This window comes from Leopardus geoffroyi, chromosome D4 (genome assembly GCF_018350155.1).
Source record: "Leopardus geoffroyi isolate Oge1 chromosome D4, O.geoffroyi_Oge1_pat1.0, whole genome shotgun sequence".
NCBI classification, from domain to species: domain Eukaryota; kingdom Metazoa; phylum Chordata; class Mammalia; order Carnivora; family Felidae; genus Leopardus; species Leopardus geoffroyi.
The window spans coordinates 40874501-40891508 of NC_059342.1; the positions used below are offsets into that span (position 1 = coordinate 40874501).

At 38.4% G+C, this 17008-nt stretch overlaps 1 protein-coding gene across 11 annotated transcripts in view; it reads left to right on the top strand.

The window, feature by feature from the left end:
- CCDC171 (coiled-coil domain containing 171) overlaps positions 1-17008 on the top strand; it is a 312701-nt gene that overhangs the window by 13126 nt on the left and 282567 nt on the right. For all 11 annotated transcript variants that reach the window (XM_045470282.1, XM_045470288.1, XM_045470291.1 and 8 more), the window contains 2 exons: positions 5282-5417; positions 15294-15468. In XM_045470282.1, the coding sequence (XP_045326238.1) occupies positions 5282-5417; positions 15294-15468 (311 nt within the window). The remainder of the gene's footprint in view (positions 1-5281; positions 5418-15293; positions 15469-17008) is intronic.

Sequence of the window (17008 nt, forward strand, 5' to 3'; positions counted from 1 at the left end):
TATTTATTTATTTAAAAAAATTTTTTTTTCAACGTGTATTTATTTATTTTTGGGACAGAGAGAGACAGAGCATGAACGGGGGAGGGGCAGAGAGAGAGGGAGACACAGAATCAGAAACAGGCTCCAGGCTCTGAGCCATCAGCCCAGAGCCTGACGCGGGGCTCGAACTCACGGACCGCGAGATCGTGACCTGGCTGAAGTCGGACGCTTAACCGACTGCGCCACCCAGGGGCCCCAACATTTATTTATTTTTGAGAGAGAGAGAGACAGAGTGTGAGTGGGGGAGGGGCAGAGAGAGAGGAAGACACAGAATCTGAAGCAGGCTCCAGGCTCTGCGCTGTCAGCACAGAGTCTGATGCGGGACTTCAACTCACGAAACATGAGATCATGACGTGAGCCAAAGTCGGATGCTTAACCAGCTGAGCCACCCAGGCACCCCAAGTTTTTTTTGTTTTTAAATTACAAATAGGTATTTAATTTTGTCAAATGCTTTTTCTGTATCTATTAAGATGATTGTGTAATTTTTGTCTTTTATTTTAGTAAAATGGTATATCATGTCAATTGATTTTCAGACATTAAATCAACTTTCTATTTTTGGGATAAATCCCACTTGGTCATGCTGTGTAGTCATTTTAAGATGTTGTTGGATTTGGGGGGCGCCTGGGTGGTTCACTCGTTTGAGCATCCAACTTCAGCTCAGGTCATGATCTCACAGTTTGTGGGTTCGAGCCCCGCGTCGGACTCTGTGCTGATAGCTTAGAGCCTGGAGCCTGCTTCGGATTCTGTGTCTCTCTCTCTCTTTGCCCCAACCCCGCTCGCACTCTGTCTCTCTCTAAAAATAAATAAACAGAAAAATATTAAAAAAAAAAGATGTTGTTGGATTTGGTTTGCTAATGTTTTGTTGAGGATTTTTTGCATCTCTATTCATGAGGGAAATTGGTCTGTAGTTTTCTTACTTGTGATGTCTGACTCACTTTGATCTTAGGTAATGCTGGGTTAATAGAATGAGCTGGAAAGTGTTTCTACCTCCTCTAAAGTTAGCATTGGTATTATTTCTTCTTTAAATGTTTGGTAGAATTTACTAGGGAAACCATCTGGACTTGGGCCTTGTTTTTAGATTTTTTAAAATTATAAATTCAATATCTTCAGCTGTTATGAGTCTATTCAGATTTTGTTTGTTTTGGGGTTAGTTTTGATAATTTCAGTCTTTCTAGGAATTTGTTCATTTGATCTACATTGTCTAACTTGGCATACAATTGTTTGTAGTATTTATTACAATCCTTCTAGGTTGGCATTCCCTCTTTCATTGTTTATTTTTATAATTTGAGTCTTTTCTCCTTTTTGTCAATCTAGCCAAAGATTTATCAAGTTTGTTAATCTTTTCAAAGTACCAAATTTTGGTTTCATTGGTTCTCTCTATTGGTTTTTTAGTTTTATTGAAAAAAATTAACTTTACATATATACATTATTTAAAGAATCTAATGTTCTACAAGACTTACTGCTATTAGGAAAAATGACAGTACTAATTTGCTTGATCACTGTCTTGATCCCTAGAAACAATCATTTTCAACTCTCCAAGATGATTTGTATTTAAAAAAATTATTATTAAAAAAATTTTTTTAATGTGACCCTCAGAATTTTTTTTTTTTTTTTTTTTTTAATTTTAGAGAGACAGCAGGGGAGGGGCAGAGGGAGAAAGAGAGAGAATCTTAAGCAGGCTCCATGCTCAGTGCAGAGCCTGACTCAGGGCTTGATCCCACGACTCTGGGATCATGACCTGAGCCTAAATCAAGAGTCGGATGCTCAGCCAACTGAGCCACCCAGGTGCCCCTTAAAAAAATTATTTTTAATTTTATTTAAAATTCTGTACTTTCTGTGTTGAAGTATAGTTGACACACAATGTTACATTGATTTCAGTACAAGATAGTGATTCAACAAGTCTATATGTTATGCTATGCTCACTAAAAGTGTAGCTGTAGCTACCATCTGTCACTATACTCTGGGCAGGGGCCAAGCTAATCTCTGTGTCATTCCAATTTTGGTGTATGTGCTGCCAAAGCGAGCACTGTCACCATACTCTGAGATGATTTTTAAAATCTGTATCTCTTAAAAATTTTTTGAAGTTTATTTATTTTGAGAAAGGGGGGGGGATGAGTGGGGGAAGAGTAGAGAGAGGGTAATGAGAATCCCAAGTGGGCTCTGTGCTGACAGCAGAGAGCCCGATATGGGGCTCAAACTCATGAACTGTGACATCATGACCTGAGGCGAGGTTGGACGCTTAACCGACTGAGCCACCCAAGTACCCCTGTATCTCTTAAAATTTTTTTATATTGGTATTAGATTTTTCAGGTTTAGCCATTATCTATTGACTACAGAAGATCATAATTTCATTTTCATTCGTGCTTGCCTCCTTTTTCTGTCCTCTTTATATTTATTAATATTGCAATCTTGGTTAGTTTTCAATGTTTATGGTATTATAATTTTGGAAACTTTCTAGTTGAGCCTCTGAGTATTTAGTTTTTTCTCTCTTGTACATTGTTTTTCTTGGACTTGATAATTGTTTCATTGATTGGTTAGTTTGCTTAATTTCTATGAATTTATCGTGACTTCAACCTCATATTCCAACCAAGTTATATGATAGTTGAAATATTCTGGTTTATTTTTAATTTTAATGCCAGCATACTTCACATACAGTGTTATGTTAGTTTCACTTGTACAATATAGTGATTCAGCAATTCTGTACATTTCTTAGCGCTTATCCTGGTAAGTATGTTCCTAAATCCCCTTCACCTGTTCCACCCATACCCCGCAAGTATTCTGTTGTGTTCTGTTTGCATCTTCTTCAAGAAATCACTCCTGGAAGCTGTGGCCAGTCCAGTACTCCAGCTGGGACAGATTGCCGTTTAGTGCTGTGCTTTACTGACCAATTATTACCTGGTGCTCCTTTCTTTACCATCCTGGAAGTCCCTTTGCTGCCTTTTTTTTTTTTTTTTTTTTTTTGGTCTTACCCTACTTTTGGGATCCCCTGTCTTTCTCAGTTTAGGTCCTTATTTTAGTGGAATCTTCCATCAGCCACTTCATAGGAGGTAAATGTTTTGGTGCTTGGTAGGTATGAACTAGAACTTTCTCATTCCCTTGTCTTTGAAAAGTAACTTGTTGGTCATAAAATTCTAAGTGGAAATTATTTTCCCTTGGAATTTTTTTTCAGGCATCCAGGAGATTTTTCTTTTACATTTACTTTTTTGGCCTTTCTTTTCTTAGTTTGTGTTTTGATTTCCAAGAGTTCTTTTTTTTTGTTCTCTGATTATTTCCTTCTTTATTACATTCAGTTTTTGTTTTATGGATATTAGACCTTTTCTTTTTGTCTGAAGATATGTTTTTTTCTTCTTTTTAAAGCTATCTTTCCCCTGCATAGTCTTTGAGGACTCTTCCCCTACCCCCACAATTTTGTCTCTTTCTAACTCTTGCTTCCTAACTTCTGGTGATCCTTAGCTGTCTGTTCACATTTAAAATAGGGGGATGCCTGGGTGGCTTAGTCGGCTGAGTGTCCAACTTTTGATTTCAGCTTACGTCATGATCCTAGGGTCATGGGATTGAGCTCTGTGTTGGGCTCCACGTTGAGTGTGGTGCCTGCTTGGGATTCTCTCTCTCTCTCTCTCTCTCTCTCTCTCTCTCTCTCTGTCTCTGCCTCTTTCCCTCACGCTCTCATTCTCTCTCTCTCAAATTAAAACAATAAAAAATAAAAAAATAAATGTAGAGGGGTGCCTGGGTGGCTCAGTTGGTTAAGCATCTGACTTCAGCTTAGGTCATCATCTCACGATTAGTGAGTTCAGGCCCTGCATTGGGCTCGCTGATGTCAGTGCACAGTCTACTTCAGATTCTCTGTTCCCTCCTCTTTGTACCCCTCCCCTGCTTGCACTCTCTCTCTCAAAAATAAACAAACATTAAAAAAGATAAAGGCAGGGCCTATCAAGCTGATTGGAAGCTCAGTGGGTAAGACTTTGTGTTTGTGGCATTCTCTGTAGGATGATGTAGTTAAGCTGTTCATTGGAGAACCCCTAGCATCAGTGTCTTTAGGTCTTTTTCACCTTGCTGGTTAGATTCTCTAGGGAAGACCCTTCCCTTCTCTCCTTGGCTGCCATTGTTCTGGCAGGCAAGATGTTTTAGAAGACCTGGGCTCTCGCTTATTACATAATTTTTGACTTGAGTCTCCTATTTTTGATGTGAGGTTTTACACCATTTGTATCTGATGTCTCTAATCCAGAGACCTTCTGTTTTATGCTCTCCAGGGAATAAACCCTTACCTAGTGTTCTGCCAGAGTGGGGAAGAGATTGGTACCCAGTTGTGTCGTGTATAGGGTAGAGAATCTGAGGATCTCATTTGTTTGGCAGACTTTCAACCAATTATCTTGTTTTCTGCTCCACTTTTAGCCCATTTGCAAAGCTGTTGTCAATTAATTGAGCTTTTGGGGGCTCAGGTGTAAATCAGGTTGCTTTCTCCACTTTTGGCTTTAAATTCAAATCTCTTATGTAAATCAATGACCACTTATCCAACTGCTTTCTAACTTCTAATATGTTATTACTATTTTCTCATCTTCTGTGTTCTTTCTCCTTGTGGATTTTTATCTCTTAATTCTCTTTGCTGATATTTTCATTAACTTTTTAATTTTAATTTTGGGGAGAGAGTGCTTTAGTCTGCTGTTATTTTTTTTAAATAAGTTTATTTATTTATTTTGAAAGGGAGGGAGAAAAAGTGCAAGTGGGGGAAGGTCAGAGAGAATCCTAAGCAGGCTCCCTGCTGTCAGCACAGAGTCTGACGTGGGGCTTCATCTCATAAACTGTGAGATCATGACCTGAGCCGAAATCAAGAATTGGATGCTTAACCAATTATAACTGAGCCACTTAAGCACCCCTGGTCTGCTGTTTTTAAGCCTGAATCTATATTGTTACTTACACTTCATTTTGTAATATGTATTTATTACATTTGCGATAAGTAAATATAGTATTTAAAAAAGAAAAAGAATTCAATATTTTTCAAAGCTACACAGCTTGTGATAGGATCATTCTTTAAGTACCATCTTGAAATGGTGGTTTCTTTCTAGCCATACGCTCCTTTGTATTTCTACCTAGATTTTGCGATCAACATCTTTTATTAGGTTGTAAGTTTCTTTAGGGCAAAAACTGTATCATGTTCCTTGTGATTTCTGAAAAATAAGTTATTAGAATATCAGAAATGCTAGAGATTATACTTAGAATTATATTTTACTATCTCATTTTATAGGCTGAAGAATGCCTCCTCTGATGTAAAACAAATGTTTAAAAGTGAAACAGACTTGGATATTACTGCTGATCTCAGAAAGAAACTTCATCGGGCTAAGAGAGAAAAATTAGAAATAACAACTAAGCACAATGCAGAGGTAGAATTTTGTTCTCTCAAATAATGTTAAAAGCCGAGTTTGATTATTTTTGATTCACTTCATGTTAGACTCCATGTTTAACATCCCCATGACATTCTTGTGCTTAAAGAGAATCATAAGAAAGAAAACAGGTTTTTTTTTAATACAGTGGAATTAAAGTACTTAGTTTAATGAATTATGTTTATTTGTATGTTGTCTTAAATTTATTTTAATTAATGGGTTAAACTTGATAAAAAATTAATTGATGACTGTAGTGACTAAAGGATTTGTAAATTAGACATTTTTGAAATTTTAATTTAGTTTTTTATGGCTCAATTGTGGAATAGTCTTAAGTAGATTTGAGTATGGAATTTTTTTTTTTAGGAGAGAGAGCAAGAGAGAGCGTGAGCATGAGTTGGGGAGGGGCAGAGGGAGAGAGAGAGAGAGAGAGAGAGAGAGAGAGAGAGAGAATCTTAAGCAGACTCCACACCCAGCATGGAGTCTGATGTGGGGCTTGATTCTGTAATTCTGGGATCATGACCTGAGCTGAAATCTAGAGTCGGACACTCAACTGAGTCACCCAGGTGCCCCATGGAATTTTAAATTACAGTGTAATTCAGGGGTGCCTGGGTGGCTCAGTCGGTTGAGCATCTGACTTCGGCTCGGGTCATGATCTCGCAGTTCGTGAGTTTGAGCCCCATGTCGGGCTCTGTGCTGACAGCTCAGAGCCTGGAGCCTGCTTTGGGTTCTGTGTCCCCCTCCCTGCCCCACCTCTGATTGTGCTCTGTCTCTCTCTGTCTTTCAAAAATGAATAAACATAAAAAAAATTAAAATACAGTGTAATTCATAAATTATCCTAGTTTATTTTTGTTTTATTATATCATTATATCTTTTATTAGCATGTATTAGTATGTATATGTATAAATAGATATTTCATGTTATATGTATATATTACAAAGATAGTACTTTCTTTCCCACTAAGATAATTCATAAATTATATGTTTATGTCTCTTCTGTCTGTTGTATTTTTCTCTGTTTTCTTGTTTTTCTCTGTTTAAATCTTTTTTTTTTTTCTCTGTTTAAATCTTACAAGTTCTTTAAGCTTAGCTTAGGCAGCCTGGTGTGATGGGAAGAATATCAAGTTACACAAACCTGGACTCATTTCTTGGCCCTTCTATTTACAAGATATGTGACCTGCGAGTTATTTATCCTGCTCATCATTGTTTTCCTATTGTGAAATGCTGGTCTCAAAGGGTTTGTTGTGATAAGGGAAATAACATTTATAAAGTGTGCACTGTAACGGTAGCTGTAATTTATTGATATTTACACATAAACAGTGTATTTACCTTCCTTCTTTGTTAGATTCTGATGCTGTCCTGTCAGGAAACCTTTTAAAACCTTCCTAGGTGAAACTAATCACTCCTTTCTTTGCTCTCCTACATCCTGTTACCGTTATAGATATTTTGGACCTAAAACATGTATTTCATGCTTACCTGCTCTTCATTCGTCTGTAAGCTTCTTGAGAGCTGGAAGCAATGGCCGTGCTTTGTCTCTGTATCTTCCATTTCTCACTGACACATAGTAGGCCCTCAGTGGCTGTGTGTTGCATAAAAAAAAAACAAACTTTTTTTTCAGGTTATTTAAGGAACAGTAGCTTCTGATTAAAATAACAAGCCATGAATATATGACTGCTTTATTTGTACTTTCGGTGGCAATTGAGGTCATTTTAAAGGGTAATTGAAGTAATTGCTTTTATTTGCATTGTAATATTATATACTGAATATGAAGTGATATTTGTTAAATGTATATTATTTATAATCTTCAAAATTTATTTTTCAAAACCAAATGTACATTTTACTTGAGAATAATTGTGTCATTATAGATAATCATTCATTTATACTCTTTCACAACTATTCACAGGTGTCATCAGAAGTCTCACTTAGACCATCTTTTTTTTTTAAGTTTATTTATTTATTTACTTAGAAGAGAGAGAGCGAGCAAGCACGGGTGGGGGGCAGAGAGAGAGGGGGACAGTGGATCCAAAGTGGGCTCTGTGCTGACAGTAGAAAGCCCAATGCAGGGATCAAACTCGTGAACCACAAGATCATGACCTGAGCCGAAGTCGGATGTTCAGCCGACTGAGCCACCAAGGCACCCGGCACTATTCTCTTTTATTTGATCAGAATGTTTTGAAATATGTGTTCACATTAAAGAGATAGGAAATTATTTCAGGGAAGAAAGATAATTCTCTCACAATAGGCAGTTATAATTGGTTCAACTCCAATTTCATATTACTATTCATTTTACTGTTTCAGTTATTTGTTTAGATAATTTTAAACTCATATAGTAATTTTTTTTAGCCACATAATCTCTAAATATGTCCCATTATAAAGCAAGGCAGAGAGGAATGAAATTATCTAAAAACTAAGGCCATATATTAGCTTTATCAGATACTTCCAATGCTAACACACATCATGCTGGTGATCGGCCTAAAACATCTTTAAAATCTGGGGCACCCAGCTGGCTCAGTCAGTAGAGCATGTGACTCTTGATCTCAGGGTTGTTGAGTTTGAGCCCCATGTTGAGTGTAGATATTACTTAAAAATAAAATCTTAAAAAAAAGTCTATGTCCATTAGTGGATGAATTGATACAGAAAATGCATGTGTATACACACACACACACACACACACACACACACACACACACACACAGAGGAATGTTATTCAGCCATAAAAAAGAATGAAATCTTGCCATTTGTGACAACATGGATGGATTAAAAAAATTTTTTTTTTAAACATTTATTCATTTTTGAGAGTGAGACGGACAGAGCATGAGTCGGGGAGGGGCAGAGAAAGAGGGAGACAGAGAATCAGAAGCAGGCTCCAGGCTCCGAGCTCTGAGCTGTTAGCCCAGGGCCCGACGCAGGGCTCGAACTCATGGACTGCGAGATCATGACCTGAGCTGAAGTTGGACGCTCAACCGAGCCACCCAGGCGCCCCAATATGGATGGATTTTGAGGGCATTATGCTAAATGAAATAATTGTCAGACAAAGAAAGACAAATACAGTATGATCTCATATATGGAATCTAAAAGCAAAAACCAAAAAAACAAGCTCAGATACAGAGAACAAATTGGTCATTGTCAGAGGTGGGGTGCAGGGAGTGGGCAAAATGAGTGAAGGGGGTCAAAAGGTACAAACCTCCAATTATAAAAGAAACAAGTCATGGGGCTGTAATATGCAGCATGGTGATTATAGTTAATACTATATTGTGTATTTAAAAATTGCTAAGACAGTGAATCTTAAAGTTCTTATAACAAGAAAAAATTTGTAATTATGTACAGTGACAGATGTTAACTAGACTTATTGTGGTGATCATTGTGCAATATATACAAAATATGAAATCATGTTGTGCACCAGAAACTAATACAATGTTATATGTCAATTATATCTCAGTAAAAATAAACTAACATACATATCTTTAAAATCTCTAGGCATTTTATTGTTGTGGGTTCTTGGACGAGTTATCTAATTTTTCTGAGCCTCAGTTTTCTTTGATAGGTATGGAAAGAGCAGATCACTGTTGAGATTTACTAGTAGGCAGAGGGTATGGAGAGAGGGATTGCTTGTAAGACTACTGCTTCCAGATGAGACTAAGTTGTGTTGATGTGGGTGATTGGATGGGACAATGCCACAAGATTTTCAGTGTTGCAGTGGTTGTTAGAATCATTTGAGCACAGTAATACAGATGTGTGAAATAGGATATGCAAGCATGAAGCTATTCAGATGTCTCCTTGGCTGAGACGGTGATGATAGAGCAGGAAAATCTAGAGAAATGAGAATGGGAGAGGATAAAAAGAGCAATATAACTTTCTTTAGCTAAAAGGTCCTGGGAACTTAGGACCGACAAAACAGTAGACTTTTTAGGCCTCAGGACCTGAAGATACTGTTTGACTGATCCAGCCAGGCCTTTTAAGAGTAGGGGTTCTTAAACTGAGGTCCTTAGAAACAGCGAAATCAAGGAATCCATGTACTTGGATGGTTTTATTAAAAATAAAATTAAAAATTTTTTTACATTTATTCGTTTTTACATAATTCATTTTGAGACAGAGAGAGACAGAGCATGAGTGAGGGAGGGGCAGAGAGAGAGGGAGACACAGCCTCTGAAGCAGGCTCCAGGCTCTGAGCTGTTAGCATAGAGCCTGATGCGGAGCTCGAACCCACCAACCGTGAGATCGTGACCTGAGCTGAAGTCGGACGCTTAAAATTGACTGAACCACCCAGGCACCCCTAAAAATAAAAAATTATATTTGATGTTTATTACCCTGTAACTCACATTAAACATTTCTTTCAGTTATGAAAGACATAACCCAGTTAGCCCTCCTTTAACAAGCCATAGTGGTATTAGCAGTACTTTTGACTTTATCCTCACCAGAAGTCACAGATCTACAATTCAGTTACAGAAGTATTTCAAAATATTGTTTATACTTGCCACTACTTTGAAATGACAGTGGTTGTTAGACCTGTCAGTAGAGCTTGTTGTTCAGTGTGCTATTAAAGAAGTACATGATGGCATCACAAGGTTGCTTTTGTCTTATATATTTGATTTTATACTTTGATTCTTCTTGTGTGTTTTATTTTATGCATTTAATTACATTATTCTGAGAAGGCTCTGCCAGATTGCACAGAGGGCCATGGCATACAAATTGTGAAAAACCTTTCTTATAGAGGCTGAGGCATGCTCTAGGGGGCATAAACATAGATACGGGGGATGACATAGTTGGTTGAGCGTAAAGGTGTTAAAGAACGCAGACATGTTTTAAAAAGGAGGGAGACGCCATTTTGTGGCTGTTGCATGTATTGAAGCTTAAGCGAGAAAACAATCTCATGGGCAGAGGATATGTTTCTCTTAGCTGTGTGGGTAGCTGAAGAAATCAAATATGGTCCAGTCAGGAAAAAAGAGGGACGTTAATAGAGGGAATTGGTTGTACACATGATGGAAGACCTAGGAATCCAAATAGGGAGTGATGAGGCCATTCAGATTAGTAAGAGCAGGAAGCCCCCACCACCTCTAGGCCAGAGGGCCAGTGGGAAGAGGTGATGTGATCAGAGTCCTGAAGTTGGGGCTGTCTGGTGGAAAGTAGAGCCATGGTAAGGGCTGTTCAGTGTCGGGGTGTTGGAGGGGAGGGATGGGGACATGGACCTCAAAAGAGTGCAGCTACCGCCAGAGATGCTGCTGGAAGTAGAGATATTTGGCGGTGGAGCATGGGAATCATATAATAGAGTAGAGCGGCTGAAGGGGGTTGGGGAATGGATCTGAGATCAAACGGGCAAATGGTTGGCAGTCCACATCTTATGCTTCAGCGTTATCACCCTTATACTCGTATGTAACTCCCATATGGTAGTATCTTACAGGCTGCAACTCAAATACCCTCTATACAAAGGTGCTCCCACACTCACCAAAATGGGCTTATTGGTCATTGCGTCCATCTCACAAATGGTGCATATCGTCACTACTGGGTCTTTATGTTGGGTGCCTCATGAATTTAATTGAAAAGTTATTACTACCAACATTTTTTTGTATGATGCCAGAGGGGAGGGGCAAAGAAAAAAAACCACTAATATATGTATACATGTCTTTTGAGCACTTGAAATGTGACTAGTCTGAATTAAGATGTGCTGTAAATGTAAAACACTAGATTTCAGAAACTTGGTACAAAAAATGCAAAGCATGTCACTAATCATTTTTCATAGGATTACATGTGGAAATAATGGTAACCTTGGATACATTGGGTTAAATAAAAGATTAAAATTAATTTCATGTATTTATGTTTACTTTTTAAAATACTGGTACTAGAAAATTTAAAGTTACATACGAGACTTGCCTTATGTTTCTATTGGACAGCACTGCTTTAGAAGGCTGCCCATGTCTTTAATTCCTATGTATGCCGTAATCAGTTAGATACCACCACAAATACTGGGGGTCAGACTGCTATGATTACTACTGTAATCCCGGTACCTACCGAGTACTGCGCTGGTTAATTGCTACCACTTGGACTTTGCCACTCTGGAAGTCCATTATTTCCATCGAAACTGGGGAGTTCATTTCAGTTGTGATATATTCCACCATTATCTCCACCATCTCCTGTAATCTCTGGCACATAGAGATTAGCTACCAGAGTTTTCTAAGGGTGCTTACGTTTTCCACTCCAGTGTATTTGATAGCATTTAATTAGGAAAAGAATATCCTTTGCACTCTTGAAGAGGATGTAGTCGGGGAAAGGGGAGGTTTTGGCTTGCTCACGATGAAATCACACCCATCTCCTTAAATCTCCATATTATGTCAGGAAAGTACTGGCATTTTGACTTTATTAAGTGATTGTAGGCTGGTGTTAAGTTCAGCTTAACAGTCACCCATCCTAGTAAACTGTTGGAACTACCTTATTAAGTCCAAATCAATCCTATGTATGTTCTGCACATTCCTACTAATACAAGATTAGCAAGATTTTGCATTTGTTTTGCTACATAAGCTATTTTTCCTGGAGCAGGCTGCGTATTTCTCCTCCTTTGGCACACTAACATCTGGGTCAATCTATGGTGACAAAGAGTGGTGGATGTGGGTCTTCGCAAATCCTCTTGCAAGGCAACTGTTTCAGGCGCACTCATTAGTAAGTCTTTAAGCAAGAGGCTTAATAATAATAAGCAAGGCTAATTATCCCAGGGAGGAGAAGCTTCTTTTGCTGGTAAGGGATGTGTAGGGGGATTTGGAAGTTTATAATTTTCAGGTTTGTCTAATTCCAGAAGTCCTCATCCCATCTCCTACCTTCCTACTTAATGCCCAACTGATACATACTATCTTAACATTAGAAACTTGGTGAAACTCTTCATTCAACTTGTAGTGTAATTCTGCATTCCCCATAATTAGATTTTGTGTGTGGTCCTTAACCTTGTCTGCCAGGGGGTGACAAGACATAAGAGATTCTTTTAAAGTCAACATAGAAACTCTGACTTTCTGACTGTTTGAGCTGAGCTTCTAAAGCTCTGAGATTATCATTTTGTTTTTATCTTAAGTTTTCTAACATAGTCACATTTAGCCTTCCCGCTCTACAGGTCTTGAAATAAACAATGCTGCCTTAATGGTTAGGTGCAATTGCTACCTCATTTCTTCAAGGCTTGTCCTCAAATGACATTTTATTCTAAACTGCACGTGATAATTTAACAAATTGTGATCCCACTGTATGCCGTGGGTCACTGCAAAAGTATCCCATTTCTGCCTGCAGAGAGGTCTTCACTGATTGATAAGAGGGACTATCCAGAAGGATTTGAAGCAACAGGGGAGACAGAGACGCTGCTGGAGGTAGATCCTGAGCTAGATCTAGAACCACCCTGGCTTCACTACTTCTGCCCTTATAAGTGTATCACAGGTGCTTCCTATTGGCCAAACGTGAGAGGCCAGTTGTCAAGGGAGCCTGGGAAATGTAGTTCATACAATACAGAGCAGAGCTATAGAAGAACAGGGAGGGGATCTGAGGGCAAACTGGTGAATGACTGGCACGACTGGAAATGCCCAAATATTAACAACTTTATTCTCCTTGGGCATTAGTGGGGGAGACAGTGGGCAGGGCGGGATGCAGTGATTCTGAAACAAAGTGAGTTATCTTGAATATGTAATTAAGATTCTGTGGCTTTATTCTTCACTATTAAAGGATATTTGTCAATTCTTGTTTTGTAAGTGTGTTTTGAAGACATTTACTTTTCTAAAATTTCTTAAAGACAAAGCATAAGAGACTTAAAAAATGAGAACAAACTGAGGGCTGATGGGGGGTGGGAGGGAGGGGAGGGTGGGTGATGGGTATTGAGGAGGGCACCTTTTGGGATGAGCACTGGGTGTTGTATGGAAACCAATTTGACAATGTTTCATATATTAAAAAAAAATAAAATAAAATTTCTTAAAGATAAAATTAGTATTTTTATTCTTTATATGTGGAAAAAGGTGTAACTCTTGCTTACTCTACGTAATAACAGCTACTTGTGGTAACTTCTGATGCTGCCCTTCTGGAATTCTTTTGTCTTTTCTTTCTTTCTTTTTTTTTTTTTTTTCAACGTTTATTTATTTTTGGGACAGAGAGAGACAGAGCATGAACGGGGGAGGGGCAGAGAGAGAGGGAGACACAGAATCGGAAACAGGCTCCAGGCTCTGAGCCATCAGCCCAGAGCCCGACGCGGGGCTCGAACTCACGGACCGCGAGATCGTGACCTGGCTGAAGTCGGACGCTTAACCGACTGCGCCACCCAGGCGCCCCTCTTTTATCTTTTCTTATCTGATAATGGGACCGTCTTTTTCTAGCCTGGTATAGTAGCTCAATGCTTTCCTAGCATTGATGCCTTTCTAGCATTGTCTCTCATCCACCATCTCTTTCTCAACTGTCAGCAATAAATAATTATGTTTTTCCTTGAACTATCATAACATTTTTACCTCTTTTAGAAAACCTATTCCACATGCCTTTCTATAGCATTTCATTATTTGAGATCAGGGACTCCATAATGTTTTTATATATTTCTCTGTACTTGACACATAGGAAGTGTTTTTTTTTTTTTTTTTAATTTTAATGGTTATTTATTATTGAGAGACAGAGAGAGACAAAGCACGAGGGACAGAGAGGGGGAGACACAGAATCCAAAGCAGGCTTCAGTCTCCGAACTGTCAGCACAGAGCCCGACGCGGGCTCGAACTCACAAACCGAGAGATTGTGGCCTGAGCTGAAGTCGGACGCTCAACTGACTGAGCCACCTAGACTCCCCGACACATAGGAAGTGTTTAATGTTATTTAATGAATTATTGATTGGATTATAGAATTTTAGAGTGGGAATGTACTTTATAAATCATTTAGTTCTGACTCTCTGACCTATCTTCTGTCATACTACTCATGGAAGTATATTAGATAAATTAGATCTAGTTAGTAAATATCTAGTTGTCTAGATATTAGATAAGCTAGATATTAGTTCATTAAAATCCCTGAAAAATTGGCACTTTTATTACTTTATGCTCCATCAGTAATGTCATAATCAAGAGAAATAATACAGACAGTGTTTATTAAAGTATACTTTGATGCAATTTTCTTCTTAAAAAAAATTCGTTCATTTATTTTGAGAGAGAGTGTGAGTGGGGGAAGAGTAGAGAGATGGAGAGAGAGAAAGAGAGAGAGAGAATCCCAAGCAGGCTCTGTAATGTGAGCTCGGATCCCGACTCGGGGCATGATTTCATGAACCGTGGGATCATGCCCTGAGCTGAAATCAAGAATTGGGCACTTAACCGACTGAGCCACCCAGGTGCCCTGATGTAATTTGCTTCTTGATTTCATTTAAAGAATAGGAAGAAGAGAGGGGAGAATGAATTTTGAAGTACTTAACTATGTTCATGCATTTTTTCACTCCTTAGTCATGACTATTTCTGATGAAAACTTGCAATTATTCAGGGGTGCCTGGCTGGCTCGGTTGGTAGAGCATACGACTCTTGATCTCGGGGTTGTGAGTTCAAGCCCCCAAATTGGGCATAGAGCCTACTTAAAAAACAAACAAACCAAACAACAACAACAACAACAAAAAACCCCAAAAAACATTGTGATTTCTCTTTATTTTTGTAAGATCATATAAGAATTTTTTTGTTTTTATTTTTTTCTCTAGCGGATTCTCTAGAATTAGAAAACTAATGAGTGTCATTTGGTGAGGCTAGTGCTTCTTTTCCAGTCTTCTAGAAAAGTATAAATTGATAAATTCTTGTCTTATAAATATTATAGAAACAAATTCCTCTAAGACATTTAAATGTTTTCGTGCACGATCTCATCATCTTGGTGACATATTTTAATATTGGTTCATGATCTCGAAATCTGTTGTTAGCTGGCAAGCTATGAGAGCCAGATTGCCAAGCTGCGATCCGAGGTTGAAAAAGGAGAGGCATTGCGACAAAGTCTGGAGTATGACCTGGCTGTTGCTAGAAAGGAAGCTGGTCTCGGAAGACGGGCTGCTGAAGAAAGGTTAGCTGAGGCACATAGGATCCAAGAAAAGCTCTGTGGTAAGACTAGTTTTATTTTTCCCCATGCTGAGGGTTTTGCCCTTATTGTATATCATTGCTCCCTGTTGGGTGTGTTTACCATCTAGGGTCAGAGGTGGGGTTTTGGATTTTTGGCCTTTGATGGACAGACTTTGCTGCATGGGTATAAAGCTTTCTACAGTATGTGAACATTCATCTACTTTGCATTGGTTTTTTTTTAAATGTTGTATATGTATGGAAAAAGGAATTCAGAATTCTTTTAATCACTTTGTAGAGCAGTTGTTCCATGAATAGTCAATCAGCAGAATCACACAGAGCTTAAAAAAAAAAAATTCATAGGCCTCCTATCACATGTAGTCTGAATGAGAATTTCTAGCTCAAGAAAATCTATATGTCCAAGAAGCCCTGCAAGTGATTCTGTTGATTAGCTAGGTTTGGGAACCATAGGGTTAGAGTGTGGTGCCTAAAGAAGAAAAAGACAGTGGATTTAATCCTCAAACACTGTTATATAGCATATGAACACTTAAAAATCTTTGAAGTATAATGTATGTAAAGAAATGTGCCTAGTATAAGTGTATAACTCAGAAGAAGCACCCATATCATGAAATGGGAAATTACCTGCAGTCCTTCCACATGGATAACTACTACCCTTTTTTTTTTTTTTAAGTTTATTTATTTATTTTGAGAGAGAGAGATAGAGCACAAGCAGGGGAGGGGCAGAGAGAAGGAGAGACAGAATCCCAAGCAAGCTTTGGGCCATCAGTACAGAGCCCATGTGGGCCTTGAACTCACAAACTGTAAGGTCATGACCTGAGCCGAGATCAACAGTCTGATACTGAACCGACTGAGCCGCCCAGGTGCCCTTACTACCCTGATTTTTAATAGCAAGGATAAATTGTGCCTGTTTTTTGTACTTTATATTAAATGGAATCATATAATATGTACTCTTTTATATCTGGCTTCTTTCCTTCAACATTGTGTGTGAGTTTATTCATATTGTTGTATGAACTTTGTATTGATGCTTAATATTATATTGTATGACATACCACATTATATTTATCCATTTCTGCTAACGGGCACTTGAGTAATGTCCGGTTTTTGGTTATCAAGAATAATGTTGCTATGAACATTCCTTTTTTTTTTTTTTTTTACAGATTTTATTAATTAATCTCTACACCCAAAGTGGGGCTCGAACTCACAAGAGTCACATGCTCTACTGACTGAGCCAGCTAGGTGCCCCAATGTTGCTATGAAAGTTCTTGTACGTAGCAGGTCTTAATTAAAAGAATATTGAGCATGAATTCAGAAGATTTAGGTTTAGGTCTTGGTTTTACCACTTACTTACTGATATTTGAACTTAGGTGTTTTTTTTTTTTTTTTAATTTTTTTTTTTTTAACGTTTATTTATTTTTGAGACAGAGAGAGACAGAGCATAAACAGGGGAGGGGCAGAGAGAGAGGGAGACACAGAATCCGAAACAGGCTCCAGGCTCTGAGCTGTCAGCACAGAGCCCGACGCGGGGCTAGAACTCATGGACTGTGAGATCATGACCTGAGCCGAA